This window comes from Parasteatoda tepidariorum, chromosome 7, assembly GCF_982258835.1.
Source record: "Parasteatoda tepidariorum strain Cologne lab strain chromosome 7, Ptep-v5.0, whole genome shotgun sequence".
In the NCBI taxonomy this organism is placed as follows: Eukaryota; Metazoa; Arthropoda; class Arachnida; order Araneae; family Theridiidae; genus Parasteatoda; species Parasteatoda tepidariorum.
This window is the reverse complement of record NC_141761.1, coordinates 59,963,251-59,977,216: the sequence shown is the minus strand read 5'-3', so window position 1 is coordinate 59,977,216 and position 13,966 is coordinate 59,963,251. Positions and strand designations below refer to the sequence as shown.

General features: G+C 32.0%; 2 protein-coding genes across 5 annotated transcripts in view; one reads left to right on the top strand and one right to left on the bottom strand.

Annotated features, from left to right (window-relative positions):
- The window catches only part of LOC107448798 (serine/threonine-protein kinase Nek8), an 81,649-nt gene extending 76,768 nt beyond the window's left edge, over positions 1-4,881 (top strand). For all 4 annotated transcript variants that reach the window (XM_087167890.1, XM_087167889.1, XM_087167891.1 and 1 more), the window contains exons 14-16: positions 50-192; positions 1,224-1,385; positions 2,604-4,881. In XM_087167890.1, the coding sequence (XP_087024016.1) occupies positions 50-192; positions 1,224-1,385; positions 2,604-2,758 (460 nt within the window). In that variant the 3' untranslated portion in view covers positions 2,759-4,881. The remainder of the gene's footprint in view (positions 1-49; positions 193-1,223; positions 1,386-2,603) is intronic.
- Positions 4,882-12,707: 7,826 nt separating this feature from the next.
- Positions 12,708-13,616, bottom strand: LOC147807168 (uncharacterized). Its single transcript, XM_087168800.1, has one exon. It carries the CDS (start codon positions 13,614-13,616, stop codon positions 12,708-12,710), a length of 909 nt encoding a protein of 302 aa, XP_087024926.1.
- Positions 13,617-13,966: the final 350 nt, after the last annotated feature.

The window sequence follows — 13,966 nt, the reverse complement described above, 5'->3', positions numbered from 1 at the left end:
TAACATAAGCAAGCCAATGATTAAATCGTTTCTTCTCCTTTTTTATCAGACATAACAAATTAGCAATGGATACAGGAGAAGGGTTTCCTGTAGAAAATGTGCATCTGTTTACTTTAATTGCTTCAGAGCCACTGTCATGCCAAAAAATCACATCCATTAGTTCAGGAAAATCTCATTCTGTATTTCAAACTGGTGAGTATTTGATTGAAGCAATGTAATTATACTTAAACTATAAGTTTTTATCTGTGAAGTCCGTGTCTTTTGTTTTTAATAAGAAGTTAAACATTTCTGGCAAGGTGCTGAGCATGTTTATTTTTGCTTATGTTCAAGCTATTATTTCTTAAAAATTACTTCACAATGTATTTTTTAAGTTTGTGATTTTTTTTTCAATCAACTAATATATTATATTTTTTTAAAAAAAGTATAGTACATAGCATTAAAATATGCTCATAACCTAAACCCGATCACTATTTTTTTAATATAGTATATTTTTAAATAGTAAGGTTGTTCTTTGCTATGCTTGGTGTTAAAAGCTTCTTTTGCAAAATAAACGAGTTGAGGTGTCTTAAAAGTTATATGATTCAATTGGAGATTGTATGATCCCCTTTTTGGATTTTGAAGAAAGGGATTAAATAAAATAGTTTTCTTTCCTGAAAATTATATAGAAAAAAAATTCATTTTAGAATATATCTATAACTATTTTCTTATACTGTACTGAAGATGAAAATAAATTATTTTATAAAGCTTAAGTGCTTCATTATTCCCTTAATATTAACAGTATAAAGTAGTAAATAGTAAAAAATTCTTATCTAAGCTATTGCAAGTTAAAAAATATGTACATTTATTGGTTCTTTCACTAGAAGTTTTGAAGTAATAAAGGATTTATCACCTAAAATATTGTTATTGAATATATTCTTTTAAAAAAAAGTAAGAAACAAATTTCCAACATATTGGGTGCCAACCAGTAGTTCTCAAATAGCTGAATTGTGCAAGAATCTAAAAGACTTCTTTAATTAATTATAACTTTCATTTTTCTAACACTGTACAGATATCTCAGCTAGATTTTAAATAATATCTTGAAATTATTTTCATTAATATTTTGAAAATAATTAATTTAATAATTGGAAACAAAATTATCATTGCATATAAGTTATTGTTATATAATACTAATACATATTATTAAATTCTTCTTTTTTTTTTCAAATAAGTTTTTTCAATTCCAGAAAACAATGAATTATATTCTGTAGGGTCCAATCGTCATTTTCAACTTGGTTGGGGAAATTCAGCATTAGATTATAGCATGCCTCAAAGAATTGAGAAACTTGGTGGCATAAAATTGTTATCAGTAAACTGTGCCAACTCTTATACATTGGCTGTTTGCAATGGTAAGTATAGTTTTTTCTTTAAGGAAAATTTAACTCTTTTTATAAAATCTAATAATTTTTTACTTATTTTGATTTTTCTTAGAGCTCTTGAAAGTTTTAATGAAATAAAAATTGTCCATTGTTATTTTTTCCGAATACATATTCTTTTTTGCATTTTATCATACATTTCAAAAATAATTATAAAAGTGCTTAGTTAAGTACTAACAGCAAAACATATTGTTAAATTTTGTTTAATTAGCGATGCCAACTTTAGTAATGAAAGTATGGAAAAACTTTTTAATTGCAAAAAATAGTATTTTTTTCTTGAATCAACATTATAATATACTTGATTTCTTTTTCTCTTTTTGTTTTCTTTAAGTTACATATTAATAGTTTTGTTGCTGATTCCAATGCCACTTGCCAATATCAGCAAGCCTGCTTGGTGAAGCCAAGCAAATTTAAGGCAGAGTGCGTTTCTTGTTTTTCAGTGACCCCATCTTTGGCCAAGAATACGTCTTCAGCCCAAACACGTCACAGTTAAAGTGCGGACCCATTCATAAATTCATTTAATTATTCACAGATTGTAATTTTGACCTGAACCAGAGAGCGATCAATCTCCAATTCCTTACCTCCAGAGGTATTGATTTGTTACGGAAATTTGGAGAACTTTGTGACCCGTTAGATTTGAGGTGCACCAGTCATTATATACTACTCGCAGAGTCTTCAGCCAGCGGGGATCAAACTCACGACCTCTTGATCATGGGCTCAATGCCCTATCAACCAGATTATCCCGGATTTAGTAGTAATTTTAATGTGGCTGTACTTAATTTATCATCTGTGAACTAATAAAAGAATATTTTATGATTAACAAAATCCTCTAGGTAGTAAAATTCAGTTACAGAAAATGTCTAATTTTTTTGCACTATAAACTGAACTGGTGTATAACGTTCAAACAATATCCTGTTAAAAAGCATTTTTAAAATTATCGAACTGAAGTGTGAAGTTCAGTATGCTTTCGGTAATTGTCCCTAGCTCATCACTAGAAAGGGTAATACAGGAAATGTAAAAAATAGGATATGTAATATCTAATATAGGATGTGTAACTTTTTTTTAAGAAAATGAAAACGTTTGTTAAATTTCGAAATTGAAAAAAATCTTTTGTATCTAGACTAATTTTTTGTGAGTTAAAGCAATTCAAAGTTTTGGTCAAGATGTAGTTAGTTTTTTTGTTTCTTCCAGATAATTATCTTTATTGTTGGGGAAAGTGCCCAGATTCATTGAGGAAGAAATATGATTCATACAACATAGAAGAACTAAATGTTTTAAAGTCAATGTATGTCCATTCTCTTTCATGTTATTCTGATGATTGTATTATCATCGGAGAAAATCGTTAACTTCAAAGCAATGCATTAAAAAACTGTCATATACACACTTATTTCTTTGTCACCCAATATTGGGCAAAATTAACAATCAACACTAAACACAAGGCGATTAAATATAGCAAATGGCAATTGGAAAATTGTCTGCCAGTCGCCACCTGGTCTGTCCTTTTTTGTTGAAAATGCAAACCATGTGCATTTTTTTTTATAATTATAGAATTTTTATAAATATTCTATAGTATTCTGAAATTTTTTTCACTTGTTTCTTTAATTTTTTCATTGTTTCAGATATGAACCTTGAAGCTCGTTATGTTTACTACGTCTTAAGAAATTCTTGAAAAAATACCTTGTATTAGTAATATAAATTTTTTAATCATTTAAAATTTTCAATTTTTGAGAAAGTGAACCCTGTTATAAAGGTTACAACTGTCCAAATAAAATTTCTTAATTGTGGCCTATATCACCTAATGGTGCAAGGTAAAGATATTCAGTGTATAAATTAAAAAACAAAAAAAAAATTTGTCATTATTTTTAATGGAATTCAGAAGCGTTCTCATCAGAAGATCATTAATTTTTCCTGTTCAACAAGAGTTGTAGAATTGAGGAATTTTTTTCACTTTTAAAGTTATTTATTACTCAAGATTATACAGTGCCTGCTGGTTAATAAGCACACTGGTTAGTGAAATCAGTTATTTATTTTCATCAAATTTAAAAGAGCATAATTTTTATATGATAGATAACATTAAAATTATTTTGGTAATAAGGCTTAGGAATTGCTGGATATCTGTACCAAAACAACTTAATCATTCATAAAAAGTTACAAAGAGTGAGAGTGGGATCATTGAGCTGGAGCCGAACAGCAATATTTTGCAACAATGTCGTCCTTTCGTATAACAAAATCACCCTTATTTTCATTTTCAGTACTCTGGAGAAAATGTGGGTTAAATGTGAGTGAAAAATAATTTAGGGTAACTGGTTAACTCTCTGACTAAAGGGGTCAGGAGCAGGAATTTTCTTTTACTTAGAATGAATGAAGGGAATGGGCTTAATTTGCTTCAGAATTTTATTTTCAACGTTCTTAATATTGAATTTGGATTAAAATAGTTTCACTTAATTAAGATTTCTAACTGAAGATTAAATTTCATTAATTTGCTTTATTGAATCTTATTGTATATTCATACTCATAATGCTGTGCGAAACTAAGGAAGTACAATCTCATTTTTTATGCATGTGTGAGGATTTCATATTAGCCCTTCTTAATTTATATTTTTAGAATCGTTGTCAAAGATGAAATCCGAAACTAAGAATCACAAATTAATTTTCAAACAAGAAAAAAAAAAAGGGCTATCAAAATCTATTGAAAAACTAGTGAATAAAGTGGGAGACCGAGATACGTAAAAACCAGTTAAATTGCATGCTGAAACTTGGAAAGGGTTTTTCTAATAATCGCCTCTTTTAGCTCGCCTCTGTTTCTCCCGGTAATCGAACAGGTTTTGACTCTTTCAATCACGCCTTCTTCAATAGAAATTTTCTTAGATTTTGATTGTGTTTTTTCCCCTCTGTTAAATATTATGTTTGTTCCCCCTGATGTGTATACTTTGTTATCTTTATTTTTGACAAGAATTTTTAAAAATATATATTAAAAAGCATCATTACAAAACAGTATATTCTGTTGGTGAACTCTGTCGCTTGTTTGAAAGAAAACCTTCAGGTTCAGGTTAAATCATATTAAGCAATTTTCATACTGTATTCAGAATACCCGTATGCCCTAAATTGGGGCAGGTCGGGGTAAATATTTCATACTGTATTCAGAAATATTTTAAAGCCAAAAATACATATTTTCTCGCATTTTGAATTGTAATACCCTGAGAATTGATAGCTGTGTACTTGAAAAATGTGTAAGGAAACTTTAAACTACCAATTGAAAACATGCAATTACTTATTTTATATTGTACAGGAACTACCTATGTGTTTATATTTTTTCCTCTCAAAAACTTGCATATTTTTACTGAATATATTTTTTATTATTGTTGTAATAATTTTTTAAATCAATCATACCATCTTTTGTTGTGACATGTAAATAATGAAAATGTTTAATGTGAATAACTAAAATGTTTTTAATAAATATTTTTCTATACTTATGAATAGTTATTATATTCTACTATGGTCATATAAGCTTAAAAAAAACTTTCAGTCATATCAAAAATTTAAAATAAAATAAATAATTAAAATTAAAAAAAATATGCAAAATAAAATGCCTTAATATTTTAAGGCATTTTATTGTATTTTTGTTTTATGCTCCATTACGTAACTTTCCATTTACAATAATTTAACTATGCAAAGTTTGATTTTGACTAAGTAAACATTGAATTTCACTTCTCAAATCAATTGAAGCTGGTGGATTTCCTGCTTTGGCTTTCCACTTGTGATATTTAATTGCAAATTAATGTGTAGCAGGGAAATTTCAGAACAATTTTTCCTATGGGCTTAATCTTTGGGGATTAAATATATCTTTAATTTAATATTTATTTAGCGTATTCTAAAAGGTTACTTTTCAACGAAACTATTGTTGTCAGACATTTGTTTTCAGGTGAATAATCACATATAAGTAATAGTTTTTTGTAGTTCTTAAAATTAAATGCCATTTGGATACACTTGTCATAATTTATTTTTTCCTTTTTGAGAATTTTTTTTAAGCTTTCTAGTTGATAAATGAAATCTTTTGTTCTACTCATATAAATACTCATCTAATAATTTATTTTTTATTTGAAGCTAAGTAGCTTTTAGTGTTAAATAACTTTAGTAGGTTTTTTTAGTCCCTTAAAGTTGAAAAAAATTAAATATGTGTAGTTCTTTCGAACATATAGATAATAACTTGAATAAAATTTTGGGACTGCAACTTTAATTCTTTTTAATAGAAATACTTATGTGATTATCATTCAATAATTTTTTAGAGTATTTTTAGATTCTTTTCTAAATTCACACTTGAATCATAATTATTAGTAATGTTAATTTTAGATTAATTTAATTTTTTTTTCTTTTCTTTTTCTTCTTACTTACTATCTTGTACATTACTATTAAATTGGTTACCTAAGTGTTGTGTGAAAAATATGCGAGGAAAAGCATATCCTTTTCTGTCTACTAACCTTGATTTATTTCTAGTTTAATTAATCCTTCAGAATACTACTCAAAGTTATACAATGGAAATAGAGGTTTGAATTTTAGTAAATAAATTAATGTCAATTTGAATAATGTTTGATATCAAGAAAATTTGGAAGGAAAGCAAATTTAGGTTATTCATGGAATTTCAGTGTCAAAGAAAATTGGATACATAGAACTTATTCTGTACTTTTTGAGATTTTTTTTCCTATAAGTTTTTCTGTCTTTTGGCTCAATAGCAAAATATATCAAAGCTTTGTTTGCAATGTTTGAAACGTATCTTACTATAATATTATAATCTAATGAAATGATCACACAGGACCAATCATCAAAGAGTAAGTTTCATGATTTGTTACTGAATAAAGAAGATACACGTATGTGAACTTTTCATTAACAAGAATTTAAAATTAATGTGATTTATTCGTTATTTTCAGATACTATAAAATTATTTTCTGCTATGATTACATTATAAATTTTATTATCTTTTTTTAAGAAAAAAAGAGTGAATATTAAAGGATTTAGATTCTAAAATGGAATTTTGAATTTTTTTATTTATTACTGCTATTTTTAATATTTAGCTTATCAAGTAATAATAGAAAACCATGGGGAAGAAATTTTTTGTTGCATTTAAATAAATACTTTATTTTGTTTAATTCAGGTGTGGGGATTTTAAATCTGAAATTAGTTTTGCTACTAAAACTCAGATATTTTTGTGACATTTTGAGTTTTTTTTTTTAAATGTACTGGTTCAAAAACGATGTATATAACAGGGGATTGCATAAACATTGCGACAAATGTCTAGGGGAGTTAAGGTACATCATCAACATTAAAATTCCATAGAAACCCATACCTGGAATTGTTGTCAGACCGGGCCTATCATGACCTGTTCATAGGCACTCAAAGGGAATAAAAGGGAAGCGTTCCTATAATCGTATGATGGCATTTCTGGGCATGGGTTCCTATGCAATTTTAATCCTGATAATGTGTACTATATCCCGTAAAGGTTTGTCGCAGCATTTATTGCACCCCTTGTTATATGTAACGTTTTTAAACTCGTGCATTTCGGCAAAAAAAATGTGTTAAAAAACTGTAGCTTGTAAAAAGAAACCGATTGCAGATTTGAAATAAGCGATACAAAAGTATCTAAGATTTGTTTTAAAAAATCTCGTGCAATCGGGAGAAAAAATTTTACCACTATGTAGTAAATATCATCATCATCATATTAACTGACAAAAATGCATATAATGTTTTGGAAATTATATCTGCATTTTTTTTAAGAAGAAAATTTCTTTTACATAAAGTCCAGTTAATAAAAATGTATGCAATATAAGTAAATAAAGATTGGAAAATGTTTTTTCCAGGTTTGACAAATATACTCTTTGACATAAAATATTAAACAAGACTATTTTGGTAAACGAAATTATCAATTACTGTCAACGAAATTCGTTATGACATTAGCTATTTTTTTTTTTTTTCGAAAATGTTAACTACGTAAAGTGATTTGAATGAACCAAAGCATCTTATTTTTTAAAAAAAACTCTGAAATCATGCTACAAATCTTTGGAAAAAAGAAGATAGTATTGACATGAGAAAAAAGAATAATTTAGTAAACGTTTTCTAATTTTATTGAAACAATAACAGTTAGTTACTATCACGGGAGTTGGTGATCGATAGTTAACAAGTGGTTCTGCTTCACTAGTCTTGTGGTTCCCAATTTTTTTTAGCTTTGGAACTCTAAAGGATCGACCTTCTTGAGGCGAAACCAGATTAGAGTTGGACGACCAAATATGTTAATTTCAGAAGGCATTGTTCTTCGTGAAATAATTAAATTCTACATGGATCACGTATGTAGAAATTAAATTTGTTGACCCTTAAGGAAACCCATAAGCTCGCCATACAGTTCAGATAGCCTTGTTAAAACTTTTTCTCTGGAAAGCCATTTTACTTCAGTAAGTAGAAAGAGTGATTGGATTGGAGACTTGATATTGGCTGTTCGCACTGCCTGATTAGCCCTTTATAGGGCCTTGGTAAGCATACTTCCCACTAACTTTATTAATTTTTAAATGTGGGTGGGAAGCTATTTATCCACCTGTTATTTTCACGACCATCTGCTGATAACTTCAAAAAGTATGGGGAAAAAAGGGAAGGGCATTGTTTACTTAAATGTAGGTAACAAAAAAGGTTTGCGTGAGGTCAAGAAAGTAGACCAATACTGGGGAGCTATTTCATAGCTGCCAACTGTTCCGATTAAATCGTATTTGTTCCGATTTTTTAGCCTTGTTCCGAAAGTACGATTTTCGGTCAAAATGCTCTGATTTTTTGGTATTCCAGCACCTTTTTACTCCTTATGGCGATTTTCTTACTTCCCAGGGCAGGTCTAAAAATTAGAAGCATGGCATGTGATTTTTCTGCGAATATCGCAGAATTCTGCATATCTCAAGACCGTTGGTTAGTGGACTTTTACGCGTTGCGATTCGTTTTCAAGGGATTTAAAAAACGTACATCGTGGTTCCTATTCACGCAATTCAAAAATCCAATATCGCGATTTGTATTTAGACGTTTTTGAAGCCCAATATCGCGATTCGTATTTACGCGAGTAAAAAATCCAATGTTGCGATTTGTATTCACGCATTTTTAAAATCTAATATTTACGATTCGTATTCACTCAGTTGTAATATCAAACATCTACTTTCGTATTCACGCGACCTAAAAATTGTGCATCGTGATTCGTATTTACGCGTTTTTAAAAATCCAACATTGCGATTCATATTCACGTAATTTTAAAACTTAATATCGCGATTCATATTCACGCGATTTTCAAATCCAATATCACGATTCTTGTCAGAAGTAAGTTTTTTCTTGAATTAATTAAAGGTGTCATATTCTTCATTAGTAAGTAATTTATTTAAAACTGTTTGCTCAAAAAATTATGTTAAATATGAAATGTTATAAATTGATATTTTGATATCGACATTTTTATTTTTGGAACTTTGTTTTCCACTTTGTGTCATAATTACTTCTGATTGGTTTATCATTCTTTATGCTCCTATTTTTGTTTTTAACAAGTTGGCAGCTATCTACTCTTTTTTTTGCATCATGCTTTATTTATTCAGGGATGTCACAGGCGACTAAAAATCTAAAAAATGGTGATTAATAAATATAAACAAAATTCTATAAAACGGGTTTAAAATTAACCACTTTTTCTAGCATATATCTTTCAATATACTATTAAAAATGGCTGCAAATAATGTTTTCGCTTTAAATATGAATAATTTGCTTTATACGTCATGGTGTTGTTGACGTATGCCTGTTTAGGCAGAGAAGGTGCTATTGTTCTTGTTTTCCAGTGGCGCCATCTATGGCCAAGAATTCAACTTCTGCCACACCTTACGTCACACCCGTTTATAAGGCGGACCCATTCATTCATCCACAGATCGTAATTTTGACCTGAATCAGAGAACGATCGATCTCCAACCCAATACCCCCAGAGGTATTGATTTGTTATGGGAACATGGAGGACTTTTACAACTCGACAGATTTAACTTGCATCTGTCACTTTACTACACGGGGAGTCCTCGGCCGGCGGGGTTCGAACCCACGAACTCTCAGACATGGTCCCAGCGCCCTACCGACCAGGCTATCCCGGCCTATACGTCATGGTGATAGTTACGATTGAATAATTAAATAAATAAGATGAATTGAGTTACTACCACTTCTAATATTTATAGTCTCCTGTGGCCTCCCTGTTGATTTGATAATTTCTTATTGAATTTATTCGTAGTTTTGAGCACAGAATTTATAAATCAGTTATTTGATCATTTCTGATTGAGTATATTTGTAGTTTTAAAAATAAAATTCATAATTACGGTTATTTATAAGAACAGAAGTTCAATGGTTAATTCTTTGCATTATACAAAATTGTGAAAATCTCACCTACTTTCGCAAATAAAAGTTTTAAAAAATCAACTCTATTTTAGTTTATAAGTTAAATGATTTCCTTTTTATAAATCAATCTAAATACCAAAAATATTTTTAAGTAATAATGGCTTTATGAAGGATTGAACAGTATTAATTGACTGGCAATATCTGTACTTTCATCAAATGCGGTACTTTAATCAACCAATTATATTTTATTATGATCTAAAATCTTAGAATCCCGGTCAAGGCATCGAAGTTCCTTCCTTCTCTGTACTATCTGTCCTTACTGTGGGAACAACGTTGGCCCACCTAATATGGTGCCAACAAATCTGCCCTTCAGGTGCCTATATGACCAAGATCATTATCCAGTTGGGCATTGCAAAAAGAAGGAAAAAAATTCTTCCGGAATTTTTAAAATTCCGATATTTTTATTACGACATACGAATTCTTAATCGCGTCCTTGACGCGCTTTATGTGTGCTGATTTCATAACAAATTTAAGTAAATTTTTTATTATCTTGATTATTTATGGATGGGTGGTCTAATGTAAACAATAACAAGCGTCCTTAAACCGGAAGAAATTTAGAAAATTTCCGGTGTATCCCTCCGCTTATGTTATGACTACGAGGCGATGTGTGAACAAGCCTAATATTCTATGCAGTTTTGTTATTGTAATTTGGGTTCAAATCTAAACATAATTGTACCATTCATAAGAGCTTTCAGAAATGTATTGATTCTCAGAGGTCGTAAGGCCAAAAAAATTTTTGGAAAGTTAATATCTCATTGTGAATAATTCTTAAGGTTTGCCATGTTTTGCATTTCATCCCTTATTTGGCTACATTTGAATAAAATGTCGCCAAAAATATCTTTTTAAGTTAGCCTAATTAGAAAATATTCTAATGATTATAATATTAATACACTGGTTATCATAAATTAAGGAAAAATCACAAAAATAGCGATAACTCTTTCAAAAGTAAGCCAAACCGTGCAAAATTTGCATATGTTGTCCACTAAGAGTAGCTGAGTAAAATTGCAATATGCAAATTAGTGGCGCTGCACTCGGCTTACGTCATCTGCCTGGAGCATAAAAGTCCAAGTTTGAGAGAAAGCACACAAATTTTACTGTGATTGCGACATTGAAAATCTGAGATAGCCAATTCGTAATAATGACCTCTAGGCATCATTTGCCTGAAGAACTACGATGGAGAGCCATCGGGAGACTAGAGGCAGGGCAGAGTCAATCAGAAGTGGCCAGATGGCTAAATGTGAGTCCATCTGTGGTTCATAGACTTTGGAGGCAATTTCAAACCACAGATTCGGCATCTAGGAGGTTCAGTCAAGGACGGCCAACTGTTACGACCAGTGCCGATGATCGATATTTGACATTAAGTGCACGCAGGAATAGAACCGCTACTCCGACACATCTTAGATCCTCTCTTGCTGCAGCCACCGGAAGGTTGGTGTCAACGTCAACTGTGCGCAGAAGGCTCCACGAAGGTGGTCTGTATGCGAGACGACCAGCCATTTGCGTGCCGCTCACATCACGCCATAGGAGAGACCGTTTGCAGTGGGCCCGACAACATGTCCACTGGACGTCAGATCAATGGAGGCCTGTTCTCTTTACGGATGAGTCCAGGTTTAGTCTAGAAAGTGACAGTAGACGTTATTTGATATGGAGAGAACCTGGGACCCGTTATCATCCATCAAACATCCGTGAAAGAGATGCATACGGAAGAGGCAGTGTCTGTGTTTGGGGAGGCATATCCTTAGGAGGGCGCACATACCTCCATGTCTTTCCAAGGGGAACCGTGAATGCTCAGGTTTATCGAGACAACATCCTTGATGCTTATGTGCGCCCATATGCCGGGGCAATTGGTGATTGCTTCCTGTTACAGGACGATAATGCAAGACCACACAGAGCTCGCATTGTTGATGATTATCTTCAACAGGAAACAATTACTCGCATGGAGTGGCCAGCTCGATCCCCGGACTTGAATCCTATCGAGCACGTTTGGGATGCTCTAGGGAGGCGTGTATCTGCCATCAATCCGCCCCCTCAGACCCTTGCCACGCTTGCAACTGCTTTACAAGAGCAATGGCTCTCACTTCCTATTGAACTGATAGACCGCATAATTGAAAGCATCACACATCGCTGTTTGTGCTGTATTGCTTCTAGAGGCAATCATATTCCATATTAAAGGTACTTTTTCTATTGCAAACCGATACTTCCAATTTGTTTATTTTATACATGTGCTAATTTCTATACTACTATTAATGTCTGATAATTTCTTTTTATGTTGTTTAATACCTTACTATGTGTTGTATATTGTGGGTAAGTTTCATAAAATTCCATGTGTAATTTCTTGAGTTATCGCGATTTTTGTGAATTTTCCTTAATTTATGATAACCAGTGTATGATAATGCTGAAGTTTAAAGGCTGAAAGAAAGAACTCGGTGCATGTGAAATACTGCAAAAGATATGATGCAATAATATGATGGCGCGTTTTTTCCATCTGCGGCGTAAAAATATATCGGAAGCAGTAACCCGGAAGTCTTGAAAGAACAATTTTACCACTAGCGCCACCACCCTTAGCTTTACACGATCACCCATCCATATGTTTTTCCACGGGATTTTGATTATTATTACGGGATTATTTTCGCTACAATGTTATCACAACACGTGAACTTCTTATCTCGCATTTAAATAATTACTTTTTTTTTATTTCCAATGCAGCAGGCGATACGGACATTATCCTAACGCAGTACAGAGATCAAAATAAAACAAAAATACAAATACAGAAGGAGATGAAATATACAAAAAAAGCAAAACATCAAACACAAAAATTAATTCAAGAACTTAAATTGAACAAAAGTTCTCTGGCCTCCCATTATCGGGAGTAGATGCAGTTCTTTGTTAGAACTGAACAGTTGAGAAGATATCCAGCATTCATCGTTGCACCACTGCGGCAGAGGGGGCAGGCAGGATTATCCACTATTTTAAGACGGAAAAGATGGTCGTATGAGCAATCGTGTTTGGTAGCAAGACGAAAGGCAGCTACAGCACTGCTTCTTGGGCAATCGGGGAGATTAAAGATGTCATTTCCCCACGATTTTTCTTTTGTTCGTTCTTTTAGCAATGATATATGTGTTGTCTTAATTGCATGATTAATCAATAATGAAGTGGACTTATAGCTAACCAAGTTATTTGGGGCTTGATTAACAAAGCAACCTTTTTTGGGCAGTGCATCAGCTTTTTCGTTGCCGGGGATACCACAGTGGGATGGGATCCATTGTAAGGCAATTGTTTTAAATTTTTCACCTATCTCTGTCATTAAAGATCTACATTTCACAATGGACAAAGAGCTAGGGGCTTGAGAGTAGTTGGCAATGGCCAGAATCGCAGCTTGGGAATCCGAGAAGATGACAGCTTGATCGAAAAGAGAAGGACGAGCATTTAAATGAGTTAAAGCTACTTTGATTACCTCAACCTCACCATCAAAAGCGGTCTTGGCTGTTTCCAACAAAAGATAGTGGGAGAAATGCTCACAAAAAATACCAGCACCGGCAACGCCATCCATCTCAAGCTTTGAGCCATCTGTGTATATGTGCAACCATGCTTTTAGAGGAAAACGATTGTGGATAGTCTCCATCCCCGCGCTGAACAAAGCTGCTGTACAATCCTGGGCTTTTAAGACAGGACTCATAAGATCCAGGTGATATAATATTTTGCTAGCTTCCATAGGATTTAAGGGGGGAAGCAAAGGTTCAATCCGGGAAAGTATATCAAATTCATCCATCACTTTTAATACAGCTTGAAGGTAGCCGTCCTGAGTCTTCAGCCTACGAGGTTCAGATTTAAATAATAATTACTTTTTGATAGAATTCATGGTACGATTTTATCGTACGATAAAATCGTTCGGTACGATTTTATCGTAAATCCAAGTTATTTCACCTTCGGTTTTTCGGCGACGATTGTAATTTGGTCGTCGAATGAATTGTAATTCGGTCGAATACTGAATATTCGGCAAAAAAAAAAATCTAATGCCGTTCATTCGGGGCTAAATAACAACATTTTTTAGTACCTTAGCAACATTTAAACCAAAATTTTAATACTAAAAATAATATATTCCTGAAAAACGTATTCATA

What these genes read in the sequence shown, in the direction of transcription:
- LOC147807168 (XM_087168800.1), bottom strand. Translation starts at nt 13,616, where the DNA reads ATGGATGAATTTGATATACTTTCCCGGATTGAACCTTTGCTTCCCCCC.